This window comes from Ceratotherium simum, chromosome 39 (genome assembly GCF_057802395.1).
Source record: "Ceratotherium simum simum isolate JZ-2026a chromosome 39, ASM5780239v1, whole genome shotgun sequence".
Taxonomy (NCBI): Eukaryota; Metazoa; Chordata; class Mammalia; order Perissodactyla; family Rhinocerotidae; genus Ceratotherium; species Ceratotherium simum.
In genome coordinates, this window is record NC_141938.1 from 13,165,013 (window position 1) to 13,180,328 (window position 15,316).

The 15,316-nt window shown below is 61.3% G+C and overlaps 2 protein-coding genes across 3 annotated transcripts; both read left to right on the plus strand.

The window, feature by feature from the left end:
- The first annotated feature begins 2,215 nt into the window (after positions 1-2,215).
- LRG1 (leucine rich alpha-2-glycoprotein 1) lies at positions 2,216-6,266 on the plus strand. 2 transcript variants are annotated; one of them, XM_087425709.1, is made up of 3 exons: positions 2,216-2,317; positions 3,217-4,242; positions 6,186-6,266. In XM_087425709.1, the coding sequence occupies exons 1-2, from the start codon at positions 2,265-2,267 to the stop codon at positions 4,226-4,228; spliced, it is 1,065 nt and encodes a 354-aa protein (XP_087281835.1). In that variant the 5' UTR covers positions 2,216-2,264; the 3' UTR covers positions 4,229-4,242; positions 6,186-6,266. The 2 variants fall into 2 exon arrangements, with proteins under 2 accessions (XP_087281835.1, XP_014651530.1); XM_014796044.2 differs by lacking the exon at positions 6,186-6,266 and having other exon boundaries at positions 3,217-4,892.
- Positions 6,210-12,063, plus strand: PLIN5 (perilipin 5). Its single transcript, XM_087425708.1, is given in 9 exon segments — positions 6,210-6,299; positions 6,453-6,534; positions 6,696-6,741; positions 6,744-6,806; positions 7,444-7,526; positions 7,810-7,990; positions 8,463-8,662; positions 10,305-10,427; positions 11,261-12,063. Coding segments are annotated over 8 exon segments (1,140 nt in total). The 5' UTR covers positions 6,210-6,299; positions 6,453-6,474; the 3' UTR covers positions 11,645-12,063.
- Positions 12,064-15,316: the final 3,253 nt, after the last annotated feature.

Consider the following 15,316-nt stretch of genomic DNA (forward strand, 5'->3'; position numbering starts at 1 on the left):
TCCTAAACTGACACTCTGTCCCCGTGAAATACCAACTCCCCATTCCTTCCTACCCTCAGCCTCATGAATTTTAAGTGGGACAGGGAGCCAGCAGAGGGTTTTAAGCAGGGGACGTGATCTGATTGCCTTTCAAGCAATGGCTATAATTGTGTCATTACAATTCACATCCCTTCTTCCAGCCTACGTCGATTATGCTCCTACTGTGTGCTGGGCTCTGGGGACAGGGCAGTGAACAAGACAGAGCCGGTGCCCCCTTGTTACGGGGACACTGATTTAAAAAACAAAAATACACAAAACACTACGATGGCATCTATCAGCTCCTCCCACCCCCGGGTCTGTTTTTTCAACCTGATTGAAATAGATTTGACATGTAACATTGTGTAAGTTTCAGGGGTACAATGTGATGACTTGATAGATGTATGTATTGCAAAAACCATTACCACAATAAGGTTAGTTAACACATCCATCACTCACATAGTTACCTGTGTGTGTGTGGGTGGTGAGAACTTTTAAGATTTACTCTCTTAGCGACTTTCAAGTATACAATACAGTATTATTAATTCAAGTCACCATGTTGTACATTACATCCCCAGAACTTATTGATTTTATAACTGCAAGTTTGTATCCTTCGACCACCATCTCCCCATTTCCCCCACCCCCAGCCCCTGGCAACCACCACTCTACTCTCGATGTCTATGAGTTCGTGTTTTTTATTTTATTTTTTTATTTTTTATTTATTTATTTATTTTTTAAGATTTTATTTATTTATTTTTTTCCCCCCCAAAGCCCCAGTAGATAGTTGTATGTCATAGTTGCACATCCTTCTAGTTGCTGCATGTGGGACGTGGCCTCAGCATGGCCGGAGAAGCGGTGTCAGTGCACGCCCGGGATCCAAACCCGGGCCACCAGTAGCGAAGCACGCGCACTTAACCACTAAGCCACGGGGCCGGCCCCCATCTCTTGCCTTTTGGATGAGAGCCATTCTAACAGGTGTGAGGGGATATCTCATGTTTTGATTTGCATTTCCCCGATGAGTAGTGATGTTGAGCATCTTTTCATGTGCCTGTTGTCCATCTGTATGTCTTCTTTGGAAAAATGTCTATTCAGGTCCTCTGCCCGTTTTTGTGTGTCCGTCTCTGCAGGTCTGTCATTCTCTCCTGCTCTGTCTATGTCTCTGGTTCTGTCTACGTATTTCCGCCTGTCTCTGTGTCAGTATCTATATCTGTGGATCCATGTGAGTGTCTGTCTGTCTGTCTTTATCTGTGCCTGTCTAGGGCAGCCTGTGCGTTGTCTCTGAAGCTGTGTGTCCCCTAAGACAGAATAGAGACAAATTTCTTCAGAGATTGGGCTGAGGAGAAGAGGCCATGGCCAGGCCTGAAAAAAGTCCTGGGTGCATGTCAAGATACACATCACACCGGCATGTTTAAAACTCAACAAGAATGAAAGTACTGAATAGCCAAACCCGTGAGATGCAGCCAAAGCAGTTCTCAGAGGGAAATTTATAGCCTCCAGATGCATTTATTAGGAAGTGAGAAAGATCCCAAACAAATAGCACCTCAGCTTCAGAGGAAAAAAGAGCAGAAGGGGCCCTCGGACACTGAGCTCAACTTCACAGATGGGGAAACTGAGGCCAAGGAAAGTTAAGCCACCCGCCCAAGGTCACAAAGCAAGGCAGTTCCTGGCAGAGCTGGGATTCAGAGCCAGGTCTAGCCCTTCCCAAGCCATTGTTCAAAGACCGTGGAGACTTCTGACATCACCCACTTTTGAATTCTATTTGTTAAAAAATTATTTAATTAAAAAAAATAAACCAACAATAATATGTCATGAATTCAAGACAAGTGTTTTTTTGTTCTTTTTACCGAGCTTCCTTGTTGCTCAGATTTATTGTAAATAGTATCTCTTTCTCAAAGAGCTGTCCCGTCCCCCAAGACTGGCTCCCTGCAAACTTGACCCTTGACTTCTGGGTTGGGGGAAGTGGGGACTCAGCCCCAGAGACTCCTGGGTGCCCGTTCCCCAAAAGCAGGAATTAGGGGAAGGAAAAACTGGGCAGAAGCTGGGCCAAGAAAGGGGTGGACCCTTCCTCCCCGCTGCTGCCCTTCTCCTGCCAGGAAGCAATTTTGCAATCCTGCCCCTCCTTTCCCTTGCCTGGCTCAGGTCCAGCCCCTAACGGGAACAGGATGTGGGTGGGGACTTCCCTAGGGTTGGTGTGGCTGTCCCCAGCCCAGGCAGGTATAAGGCCACCTCACCAGGCCAAGGGAACCTGGATGGGACAGAAAGAGGCCACCATGTCCTCTTGGAGCCAAGAGCAAAACCAGAGGTAGGTCCCCACCCCACCCATTCTAGGCAGGCCTGAACACCAGGCAGCACAGGAATACGCATTCTGTCTGACGCACTGAGGTCACATGGCCAGATGCAGGTCTGCAGGCTGGAACAGACCCACCTTCAGGCTTTAACTATGACAGACCCGCTGCCACACACAAGTGGGCCACAGGCCAGGCGGGGAGTGGGAACCCATCCCCCCATCACAGGCCTCCTAAAGGGACCCAGAGGAGGCCTCCAAGGGTTACTGTGCCACTGTCAACTACCCCAGCCCAAGGCCAAACGCCCGCCCCCAGACCTGTGCAAAGCAGGATGCACTACAAGAATCCCGGTTGCACCTGGAGCCCTGGGTTGCACCCGAGTGCTTTGGAGCAAGATGGAGCTGGACACAGGTTACCTAACCTGGTTTGTTCAGGGCTGGACGGAAAGAGGAGGAGCCCAGAGGGGGAAACTGAGAGCTCTGCTTGGGAAGGTCAGAGAAAGCTTCATAGAAAAGGGAGCATTGCCAATAGGGCTTTGCAGGATGAGTAGGAGTTCACTGCCTCTGCCTTCAAAACATGGAGCCAGGGAGATAAGAAATGACCCAGAAAACAAGCTAGAAGTTAGCAAATTGGACTGCGAATAAGTAACAGCCCATTAGGGCTGGGCTGGCAATGGGGAAGAGTAGCATTTAGGGGTCAGACTAAGAAACTCGAGTTTCAGAGAAATAGAATTCTCCCTGGAGGGGTGAGGGTGCAAACCAGGAGAAGAGGAGGAGGTGACTGCGAGCAACAAGGTGGCATGGTCCAGGGTGGGGGAAGTAAACACGGGAAAAAGTAGGCAGATTCTGGGGATAATTTCACCTAGCTGAGTATGTCTCCATTTTGGCTTATTAAGCACTTTTGTCGTTACCTGCAGCCCAGGGGGCCTGAACCCCCATCTTTCTAGAACTCTGTTACTGCTGCTGTTATCTGTGGCCTCGGCCCAGGGGGACCCCCCAAACCCCAATGCCTGCCTGGTGTTCCAGTCGGTCAAGGGCACCACCGTTAACTGCCACCCACCTGCCGAGATTCCCCGCCGCCTCCCGACCGACACCGTCCACCTGGCCGTGGAGTTCTTCAACCTCACCCAGCTTCCAGCCGACATCCTCCGGGGCACCCCCAAACTCCAGGAGCTGCATCTTTCCAGCAACCGGCTGGAGAACCTCTCGGCTGAGTTCCTGCTGCCAGTGCCTCAGCTGAAGGTGCTGGATCTGACCAGAAACGCGCTGAGCCGGCTGCCGCGCGGGCTCTTCCGGGGCTCGGCCGCCCTCCGCACCCTGGTGCTGAAGGAAAACCGGCTCCACGTCCTGGAGGCCTCGTGTCTGCACGGCCTACAAGCCCTGGAACATCTGGACCTGTCCGAGAACCGCCTGCGGACGCTGCCCGCTGGGCTGCTGGCTAACCTCACCGACCTGCGCGTCCTCGACCTTAGCAATAACCGGCTGGAGACTTTGCCCCCTGACCTTCTGCGGGGACCCCAGCAGCTGGAACGGCTGCACCTGGAGGGGAACAGACTGCGGGCACTGGAGGACGACCTCCTGGCGCCCCAAAAGGACCTGCGCCACCTCTTCCTGAGTGACAACCAGCTAGCCAAGGTGGCAGCCAACGCCTTCCGGGGGCTGCGGTGGCTGGACTTCCTGGACCTCTCCAACAACTCGCTGAGCAGCGTGCCCAAGGGGCTCTGGGCGGGCCTGGGGCGGCCCACCCGGGACCTACAGGACGGCTTCGACCTCTCCCAGAACCCCTGGATCTGTGACGGAAACCTGCGCGACCTCTTTCGGTGGCTTGTGGACAATAAAGATAAGATGTTCTTCCGGAATGACACGCGCTGTGCTGCCCCTGCTGCCTTGAAGGGCTGGACGCTCCTGGCGGTGGCCGAGTCCCATTGAGGCCTGGGCGGGAGGTGAGGGGACAGGGCCTGGCAGAACACTGCACCCCACTTAGCAAATTACTCCAGCTTCTAAGGATCGGGCTTTTCCATAATGGCTGGGACCTGTTTCGCCCAGGCTTCCCAAAACACACCGTGGGCTCTCATTTTCCTCGTCTTTGCTGGAGCTGTACCCTCTTCCAGGAATATCTTTCCCCCGTCTCCCAGATCTCTTGGTCTCGGGGCTCCCTCGGCCCGCTCGGCCTCCCTCTGACCCAGCCTTGGCCGCCCCGGGTTGTCTCTCTCTGGCTCTGCCGCCCCCAGTTTGCAGGGCTCTCTGAGTCCGGGGCCTGGGGCTGAGTGTCCTGTTACCCAGCATCGCTCAGTCTGGGGTCAGACCCGAGGGGCTTAATGAAACAGCTGCTGAGTGGAACGGGATGACTTGGCATTCCTGTGTCTTTGCATCTCCCAACTCACCGTCCCAGGTCTCCAGGACGAAGGAGGAGGAAAGAAGAGGGGTGACCCAGGGGACCTGATGGCCCATCGCTTCTACTCCCCCTCCCCCATCTCGGGACTTAACTGGAAATAAAACCCTGACCGTTGCCCTGGTGTCATTTTACAAGTGAATTCCTGCCAGAGCTTGTCCTGGGGAAGGTTTACATTAAACCGGATTGCTTCACGTCTCCAAAGAATTTGTCAGGCTGGCCGGTGATAACGCAGTGGACGGCCACCCAGGGCAGGCGTGGGCAGGCTGGATGGGGCTGGACAGATGGGCAGAGGCCCAGGGGGCTGAGTTCTCGCAACTCAGAACCTGGGGCCACCTGCCGACACACTGTAGGGCGTGCTGGGGGCCGAGGTCAGATTTGGGGGACCCCGGGGTGTCTGTGGCATGGTCGGTTTTTTCAGCTCCCCAGAAGGAGGCTCCTGCCGACGGTGGTGGTCATTCCAGGCATGGTGATCAAAGCCAGGGATCTGCAGCCCGGCAGAGCTGGGTTTGAATCGGATCTGGTTTAAGCATTCTGAGCCTCAATTTGCTCATCTGTGAAATGGGGATCCGAGGGAATGGGCCAGGCCAGCTCCTGGCTTAGTTAAATGGCAGACGGAAAAAAATAAAAAGAAAGACCTTGAGGACTTGCCCAAGGTCACTCGGCGAGGCGGTGGGGGCTGTGATGGCCCTCCACTGTCTCTGCGGCGACAGCACTGAGGGTGACAGGTGGCCAAACCCGGCCAGCGAAAGGAGCGCAATCCTGGAGCATCCAGCGTCCCCAGGTTGCTGTGGCGACCGCAGCGCGCTCCGGGAGCCCCAGGGAAGGGCGAGGGGGCCTGGAGCCCCGCCCCGGGCCCCGCCCCGCAGGCCTCTCCCCATTGGTCGGTCCCCGGAGGCCCCGCCCCCGAGCCGCTATAAGGCGGGTGAGCACGCGGGGGCCGGAGACTCCAGCCGGAGTCTGGGGTCCGCGGTGGCACGTAGGGGCCGAGGCTGCGCGCGCGCAGGTGAGTGAGCGCCCCGCAGGCCCGGGGGCCCCCGATCGGGTTGGGGGACAGGGTCCAGAGGCTTGGGGAGGGAAGGGGCTGACGGGCCAGAGCAGGTGGCCGAGACCCTTGGCCCAGTTGGCCGAAGTTCAGGACCCAGCTGGGCGGGGATCAGGGCTCTGAGGGTGCGGAGTGGGGACAAGGGAAGAAGTGCAGGCGGGGCGTCTGAGGTCCAGCTCCCCGATCTGATCCTGCTTAGCTGAGTGACCTTGGGCCCAGCCTGGACCCGCTGCGTGCCTCAGTTTCCCTGTCTGTTAAACGGACTATGGGTGTATGGGGATTCCGCAGCTACGACCTGCACCCCCGCAGGGGGCTGCTTGTGCGGTTCTGTCTGGGGCAGGGGCGGCTGGGACCTCCTGCATTTACAGAAGAGGAAACAGCCCAGAGAGGTAAAGGCACTTGCCCAAAGTCACACAGCAGGATTCGAACACAGGTCTTTCTCTCCCCAGAGCCCAGGCTTTGAATCACGACAGTGCCCCCACCTTGCCAGACGCTCTTTAGTGTGCACCTGCTGTGTGCCGAGCCCTGTGCGTGCATGTCCGTGCCCCTCACGACGCTCCGAGGTAGGTATTATCATTGCCCCATTTTGCAGATGAGGAAACTGAGGCCCCAAGAGGGAAAGAGGCTTGCCCAAGTCACAGAGCCCAGCCAGACAGAACCCGGGAGCCGCGAGGGGCGGCGTGCAGGGGCCCCCCTCACTCTGTCCTGCCCCCCAGGGTGACCCCGTTGGCAGCAGGCATGTCAGAAGATGAGGCGGCTGAGGCCCCCAGCCCCAGCCCGTGGGAGCAGGACCAGCAGGTGAGGGGCACGGGGAAGGGTGGACCCCCTCTGGCCTCCATCCTTGCTTCCAGCGCCTCCCTCGGGGGGCATTCTGGACCCCTCTCCCCCCTCGTCCCGGGCTAACATGTGGCCGAGGCCCCCCACCCCCCGGGCCCCTCTGACGCCGCCCCTTCCCGCAGAGCGTGGTGCGGCGCGTGGTGGCCCTGCCGCTGGTCGAGGCCACGTGCGCGGCCTGGCCACCCGGGCCCTGGACCGCGCCCAGCCGCTGCTCAGCCGCCTGCAGCCCCAGCGTGAGTGGCCGCCGCGCCCCGGCCTCCCCTGCTCCACGCGCGCCACGTGCCCCGCGGGACCCCCGCGCTGGGCGTCTTCCCAGTCTGCGCGCCTTCGGTCTGCCTGTCCCCCACGCGCCCGTGCCATCCTCCCCTCTCTCTCATTATGTCCCTCTGGAGTTTGATGCCTGGCCTGACACGCCTTGGGCTCTTTGCCGGTCCAGCCTCCCTCCCCCGTCTGCCCTTCTGTCCCTGAGCTCGCATCTCCCTGGACCCGTGGCCAGCTCAGGGGTCCCAGGCCAGTGCCCCCCCAGCCTCTCGGCCGGCTTGCATGACCTTGAGCCTGCTCGCTGGGCCATCTGAGCCGGGCACGGGTGAGGAGTCACCTTGGTGCTGGCAGCAGCCGGGTGGCAGGGCAGAGGCAGGGAGGGCACAGGAGGTGGGGCCCTGCCTGGTGGCCCCCCCTCACCCTCAGGGTCCCCAGCCCCTCCCAGGGGGCCAGCAGGGTCCCCGCTGTGGTCTGGGCTTCCTTCTCTCTCTGTCTCCCTCTCTTTTTCCTCTGCCTCTCTCTCCAGCACCCCCTCCCTCTATAACCCTCTCTGTGTCCCTACTTCTCTCGACGTCTCCCCGATTCTCATCCCTGCCTCTCTTTGTCCAGTGGCCACCGTGAATGACCTCGCCTGCAGGGGCCTGGACACACTGGAGGAGAAGCTGCCTTTTCTCCAGCAGCCTTCGGAGACGGTACCGGCAGGACCTGACTGTGGGGACCTGCGGGGGGCAGCAGGAGGGAAGAGGCCGCCTCGTCCCCGACCCAGCCTGGGCGTCTGGGCCAGCTTTTGTCAACTCAACAGCCACCAGCCAGATTAAAATAATCGGCACCCACATTTATTGAGCACTTAATATGTGCCAGGAGGTGAGGGCGAGGAGAAACTGAGGCGCAGACCCAGGAAGGGGCCCGGGATCCAGCCCCGGGGAGCTGGGGGACCTGGGGAAGGGAGCCAGAGACCAACGGCCCTCCTGCCAGGTGGTGACCTCGGCCAAGGACACGGTGGCCAGCGGCGTGACGGGCGTGGTGGGCCTGGCCCGGCAGGGTGGCCGCTGGAGCGTGGAGCTGACGCGCTCTGTGGGCCACGCCGTGGACGTCGTGCTGGGCAAGTCGGAGGAGCTGGTGGACCACTTCCTGCCCATGAGCGAGGAGGAGCTGGGTGAGGCCGGCGCCCTCGCCTCCCCGCCCCTGCGTCCGCCTGCCCGGTCCTCGTCCCTGGAGGGTACAGATCAGAGAGGTCCGGGACTCGCCCAAGGCCACACAGCAGATCAGCAGGAGGGCTGTGGGGCATTTATGGAGCACCTACTGTGTGCCGGGCACTTGTGATACATTCTCTAAGAGGCAGTTTGTAGAGTGGCTAAGAAAAGTCCGGAGACAGGGCGCCTGGGTTCGAACCCAGGTCTGCCTCTTGCTTGCTGTGGGTCTTTGCCGCTCTTTGCCTCAGTTTACCCCATCTGTAAAATGGGCTGATAACAGCGCCCATATTGTAGGGTTTGTGGAAGGTTAGCTGAGCCGATGTTTCTAAAGGGAAACTAAATTTGGGAGCCTGCGGGCTGGTCGACTGGAAGGAGGGGGAGCCGATGAGGAGGGGGTGGCCGTACCGACACCCCCATCCCCGTCCTGTTGTCCAGCGGCGCTGGCAGCCAAGGCCGAGGGCCCGGATGTGGGCTCGGTGGAAAAGCAGAGGGAACACCAGGGCTACTTCGTGCGCCTGGGCTCGCTGTCGGCGCGGCTCCGCCACCTGGCCTACGATCACTCTCTGGGGAAACTGAGGCAGCGGAAGCACAATGCCCAGGACACGCTGGCTCAGCTGCAGGAGACCCTGGAGCCGGTGAGAGCCCCCTGCCCGCCCGGCATGCAGGCCTGTGAGCGTGCATGGTCTGAAGGGGGAGGCAGAGCCGGGTGTGCTCCACTCCCCTCCTCTCCTCCCCGCCCACATCTCCTCCACACACAGTCCGTCCTCCCCCCAGCCCCCGCCAGAGGGCGCCTGTGAGCCCTGAGTCAGGGCCCCCCTCCTCTGCCCACCGCCCTCCAGGGCTCCCCCTCCCTCGGGGGAGAAGCCCACGTCCTCCCTGTGGCCCCCCAGGCCCCGCACGACCTGCCCCGTCCCCTCCCCGCCCTCCCTCCTCCCTCTCTCCCCCTCGCTCCCTCTGCTCCAGCCACACGGGCTCCTCGCTGTTCCTCCAACACGCCAGGCCCGTCCTGCCCCAGAACCTTTGCACGGGCTGTGCCCTCTGCCTGGCACACTTTACTTCCCTTCTTAGGGCATCTTGCTCCTAGAACTCATGTGATCTGCTTCTTCACTTACTTGTTTGTTGCATCCCCCAGACTGATAGCTCCGTGAGGGCAGGGACCCGCCCTGCTCCATCATTTAACAAACATTTATTGAGTGCCTACTGCATGCCAAGCTCTGTTCCAGGCACTGGCTGGCCCATTCACCGCTCTACTCCCAGCACCCAGCAGAGCTCCCATCACGCAAGAAGAGCTCAATAAATGCTCGTTCAGTGGATCGACTGAGCGCCTGGCACTAGGTTGCGTGCTTTGCACACAATGGCGCAATAGGATCTTGCACCAACGCTGTGTTCTCTAATATCCGCTTTTTGTGTGTGTGTGGTGAAATATACATAACACAAACCATTTTAAGTGCACAGCTCAGCGGCATGAAGCACATTCACATGGTTGTGCAACCATCCCCACCATCCGTCTCTAGAACCTTCCATCTTCCCAAACTGAGACTCTGTCCCCATGAAACACTGACTCCCCTCCCCTCCCCCAGCCCCTGGCCCCACCATCCACTTTCTGTCTCTGTGGATGTGACTCCTCTAGGGACCTCCTGTGAGGGGATCACACAGGGTCTGTCCTTCTGTGTCTGGCTCACGTCACTGTCATGTCCCCAAGGTCCATCCACGTTGGAGCAGCTGTCAGAACCTCCTTCCTTTTCATGACTGCGTAATATTCCAGTGTGTGGCTGGATCATAACTTATTTCTGTTCATCTTCTAATACCTGCCCCGTCCTGGGCTCTGAAGGCACAGAGGCCCCCTCGGGACACTCACAGTCCAGTAGGGTGATCAGAGTCATGATGGGGACACGCCAGGTGCTGTGGGACCCAGAGGAGGGATCTGCCCAGCCAGGAGGGGAGGAGGGAGGGCTTCCTGGAGGAGGCGATGTCTACACTGAGACTGGCACTGGAGTGAACCAGGCCAGAGGATGGGTCGAGGGAACAGTGTAGCCGGCAGAGGCACCAGCATGGGCGAAAGCCTGGCCGTGGGTCTGAGTGTCAGGGGGACCCTAATGTCTGGCCAAGGACGGGAGACAATGGGCAGGAGACCAGGCTGGGTCAGCAGGTGCAGAAGCTTGCACACAGGCGGTGCTCCCTAAATGCTTACCGAGGCCCGATCCAGGCCAGGGTGGGTCCTGGCTCCACGACCCCCTAGATCCCCCAGCTCTGACGCCCACCGCCCGGTCCCCACAGATCGACCTCATGCAGTGCGGGGCGACCCCCACCGCCCCCGCCCGCCCCGGGAAGGTGCACGAGCTGTGGGAGGACTGGAGCCAGCGCCCCCTGGAGAACGGCCGCCTGCGCCGCCGCAGCCAGGTGAGACGGCGGGGAGGGGGCAGGCAGGGGTGGGGAATGTTCCGGATTCCCCCGGGGTTGCCAGGGGCTGGCTCCAGCTGTCGCGAGCCAACTGCTGAGGTCAGCTGGCTGGGGCATCCATGGGGAAACTGAGGCAGGGAGACAGTCCTATTGGGTGTCCATGGGGAAACTGAGGCAAGTCAGTGATACTGTTGGGTGTCCACAGGGAAAACTGAGGCAGGTTCATGGCTCTGTCTTGTGTCCATGATGGAAACTGAGGCAGGGCAGTGGTCCCTCTGGGTGTCCATGGGGAAACTGAGGCAGGGCAGTGGTCCCTCTGGGTGTCCATGGGGAAAATGAGGTAGGGCTTGGTCTCACTGTGTGTCCACAGGGAAACTGAGGCACAACCACAGTCTCGTTGTGTGCCCGTGGGGAAACTGAGGCACAGCCACGGCCCCATTGTGTGCCCTGGGGAAACTGAGGCAGGGCAGTGCTCCCATTGAGTGCCCTGGGGAAACTGAGGCAGGGCAATGGTCCCGTTGAGTGCCCTGGGGAAACTGAGGCAGGGCAATGGTCCCGTTGAGTGCCCTGGGGAAACTGAGGCAGGGCAATGGTCCCGTTGAGTGCCCTGGGGAAACTGAGGCAGGGCAATGGTCCCGTTGAGTGTCCTGGGGAAACTGAGGCAGGGCAATGGTCCCGTTGAGTGCCCTGGGGAAACTGAGGCAGGGCAATGGTCCCGTTGAGTGCCCTGGGGAAACTGAGGCAGGGCAGTGGTCCCGTTGAGTGTCCTGGGGAAACTGAGGCAGGGCGAGGGTTTCGGTGCCTCCTCGGGGACACTGAGCCCCCGCCCCCAGGCGGAGCTGGAGACGCTGGCGCTGCCCCGCAGGCTGCTGCAGGGCACGGTGACGCCCTGGCGGGCAGCGCGGGGCCTGTCCGGGGGCCGCGTGGCCCGGGCGCGCGCCTGCGTGGACGAGCTGCCGGAGCCGGTGCTGCGCGCCGCGCCGCTGCCCTGGCTGGTCGGGCCCTTCGCGCCCGTCCTCGTGGAGCGGCCCGCGCCGCCGCCCGACCTCGAGGCCCTGGTGGACGAGGTCGTGGGGGGCCCCGACCCCCGCTGGGCGCGCCTGGACCGGCCGGCGCAGCACGGCGACGCGCCGGGCCTCCCGGGGGGCGTTCCCGAGGAGGAGCCCGAGGGCCCCAGCCGCCCCCGGCACGCGCTGATGCCGGAGCTGGACTTCTGAGCCGGCGGGGCCGCGGGGGCCGCCCTGCACCCCGAGATCCCTGCTGCCCCCTGGTGGCCACGCATGAGCACTACCACCGACGCCGCGACTGGCCTGGCCCCGGGCCGAGCTTCCTGATGTCACGCCCTCCCCCATCCTTCCCTTGGCCTGCGGGGACTTGAACCCCAACTCACGTCCGACCGGCCCCAAGCTGGGTTCATCTGTCCGTGGCCCCGATCCCCCACGGCAAGGAGCGGGTCGACACCCCCCAGAGAAGCACACGTTTTGTGCACCTTTGAAAAGTGAGCGCCCCCCTCCCCCAGCTCGTACATCCCGGACTGAGGGGCCCCCCCAGGTGCCCGGCCGCACCCGCTGGGCCTGCCACGCCCCGTGGCTTGGCCGTTTGGGGTTGTTCTCCAGAATAAAGGCGCTTCGTGTCATCTAAGGGTCTGTGGCCTCTGTTCCTGCTGGGGTGGGGGCCTCAGGGGTGCGTGTCTGCATGGCACGAGCCCGGGTTCCAGATTTGAAAGGAGCCAGGCCCCCCTGACCAGCTGGTCGTCCCTCCGGAGTGCCGCCGTGAGCACCCAGCTCGGCTGGGCTAAGCATTCAGACGGAATGGAAGCCCTTCACACTTTAGTATAAATGAACTGAAACACAGGAGCAGGAGGAGGAGGAAGTCGGACCAGGTAGCCCCCCTTGTGCCCACCTCCCTGGCCCCGCTGTGGTCCTCCAGCTGCACCTGTCAGGATGGGGGAGACAGAAGGAGGCCAAGTGCCACGAGCCAGTCTCGTGGGGGCTCTCCCGTCCTCTGACCTCGTTCTCGGCTGCCCTCAGCTCCCGTGTGGCCGGGTGGGGTGTTGGGAAACCACAATCTGCTGTGGTGAGGTCAGGGTGGCCCCTGGCTTCCCTGGGACCCGGCCCAGGGGCGGCTGGGGGAGCCCCGACTGCTTCCAACCGGCCAATTCACTTCCCTGGCCCTGCTCAGGAACCTCCGTGGCTCCCTGTCGCCCTTGGACCAAACGTCCAAGTTCTCATCCCAGGACTGTGGTTTCATCCGTGGGCCCTACACAGACACTGCTGCATTCCCACTGAACCGGGTACGTTCCCCCACCCCAGGGCCTTTGCTCAGGCTGTGCCTGCAGTGCCCTTCCCACCCATCTCTCAAACACATCTCATCCATCCTCAAGTCGCAGCCCCAACACCGCCTCCTCCAGGAAGCCTTCCCTGACTGCACCCCAGCGGGATGGCTCCTGCCCTCCACGGCCACCTTCTTGGGGCGCCAAGCCCTTTCTACCTGGACTTACAGCCACGGGAGCCTGGCCTTCTCTCCCCCCACAAGCTGGGGCTCCCGGAGGGTCGGGCTTGGGAAGGCCAGGCAGGACGGCACATGGAAGGGCATGTTGGCAGAGGGACCAGCTCAGGCTAAGGCATTGATCACAATGGGGGAGTCAGGTTGACGGGACAGAGGCGACGGGCGGAGAACGGCTGAGGTCAGTCCTGGAATTTGGGGGGCAGGCGATAGTTCAGGCCGTGGGGCTGAACCCCAGCCTTGCCTACAACCAGGTGGGCAAGCCGCTCCCCCTCTCTGAACCTCAGTTTCCTCCTCTGTGAAATGGGTATGAAAGTAGTAAGGCAGGTGTGCCCAATCCTGTAAATGCTCCCCCCACGGAAGCTATCATTCACTCATTCCTTTGTTCATTCAATGTTTATTGAGCGCCTCTGTGTGCCAGGCAGTTCTCCGCCTTGGGGACACGGCAGTGAGCAGGCCGGATAGAAATCGCGCCCCCTAGGGCCTCACAACACAGTAGCAGAGACAGACCGTGAACAAGAAAAATAAGTAAATTGTTTGTCTTAGTGTTAGCAGATGATGAGAAACAGAGATGCGGAGTGTGCAGGGTACAAGGACGGGTGTATATTTTTAAATAAGAGAAGGGGATCCAGGAAGAATTCTCTGAGGAGGTGACATACGAGCAAAGACTGAAAAGCATTCCAGGCTGCGGGCACAGCCCGTGCAAAGGCCCTGGGGCAGGACGGCACCTGGCGTGTTGGAGGAGCAGCAAGGAGCCCCTGTGGCTGGAGCAGAGGGAGCGAGGGGGAGAGAGGGAGGAGGAGGGCGGGGAGGGGATAGGGCAGGTTGTGCGGGTCCTGGGGGGCCGCGGGGAGGACGTGGGCTTCTCCCCCTCCCTCCCCCGAGGATGGGGGGCGCCCTGGAGCGCTGTGGGCAGAGGAGGGCGGGCCTGACTCAGTGTTTACGAGGATTTTTCTTCTCTTGGCTGCGTTCCCCTCCTCGCTGCGCTGTGGCAGCGCTCGGGGGGGGGGCACACCCAGGGCCCCCCCTCCCGCCACCTTTGGGAAGCCTTGGCTGGGAGCAGAGAGGCTGGGGGACACCCCCACTTCTGTTCCCCGACTGTTTGGCAAACACAGCCATGGCTCCAAGGAGACGGCCTGGGGGTCATCAGGCCCAGAGGCTGGACCCTCCCTCCTCCCAGCTCGGTGCCCAGAGCCACCCACTGGGTGTGTCCCCCACCCCGCCCCCAGCAAGTGGCTGGGCTCCCTGTCCCGGGGGCTGGCGGGGCGGAAACTGAGCCCAGGGAGGGCACGGCGGCCATTCCTCTGCCTGTCTGCGCACCCACCCACACACAGGTTCCGGGTCTGAGTTTGAATCCTGTCTCTGCCGCTTCCCGGGCTCAGGCCCGGATGCCTCCTCCGGGAACCTGCCCTGGGTTGGCCTGCGCCCACCAGGCCTGCCTCTCCCTGCCAGGGCGCCCCCAGCTCTGTTGGTGCCCCGTCTTGGGCTGCATTCCGGCTCCTTCTCAAGGGAAGTCCCTTCTGGAGGGTGATGCATCCTTTCCCTGCTCTGCACAGCCCCTGCTTGTCTGAGACCCCATTTTGGCCTGGACGGTGCTGAGCTCGTGTTGGTGGAGCACCTGCTGGGTCCTGGGCACTGGGATAAACAGGTCACATGTGTGATGTCACTTCACCTTGCAGTCGCCATAAGGGTTGGCCCAGTTAGCTAAACATTTATTAAGCGCTAACTGTATGCCAGGTATTGTTCTACTGCGGGGGCCACAACAGAGAACAAAACAGGCCTGATGGAGGTGAGGAAGGGAGCTGTGTGGGTGTCTGGGGAACAGAGCTCCAGGCAGTGGACACGGCAGGTGCAAAGGCCCTGGGGCAGGACGGTGCCTGGTGATTTGGAGGGACAGTGAGGAGGCCCGTGTGTCTGGAGCAGAGGGAGCTGGGGGAGAGAGGGAGGAGGGGAGGGCAGGGAGGGAGCAGGACCTTACAGGCCCCGGGGAGGAGTCTAGAGGGGAAACTGAGGCACAAGGATGGTGACCTGGCCAAGGCGTCAGGGCAGAGCAGGGATCTGAACTGTGCCCATCTCATGGATGGGAAGCGGAGGCTCAGAGGGTGTGCCTGGGGGCACAGGAGGGCCCAGAGTCACTCGGCCTGGTGGGGGTGGGCGCCGCGGGCAAAGGCCGCCTGGCGCTGAAAGCAGGGCAAAGGCGCCGGGCCCGGGCCCAGGCTGGGCCGGCCGGCGGGGCGGGAGGGCACATGACCGCCCAGGGCCCGCCCCTCCCGCTGGCCGCCTGCCCCTGCCGGCCGGCCCGCGCCCGCCCCGGACCCTATAAGGCCTGGGAGCTGAGAGCAGAGCCAGCCGCCAGCCGCCAGCCGCGCGGCCAGTTGCCCCGA

What these genes read in the sequence shown, in the direction of transcription:
- LRG1 (XM_087425709.1), top strand. Translation starts at nt 2,265, where the DNA reads ATGGGACAGAAAGAGGCCACCATGTCCTCTTGGAGCCAAGAGCAAAAC. An exon ending in AGCCAAGAGCAAAACCAGAG is followed by an intron (nt 2,318 to 3,216) that starts GTAGGTCCCCAC and finishes CGTTACCTGCAG; the next exon opens with CCCAGGGGGCCTGAACCCCC.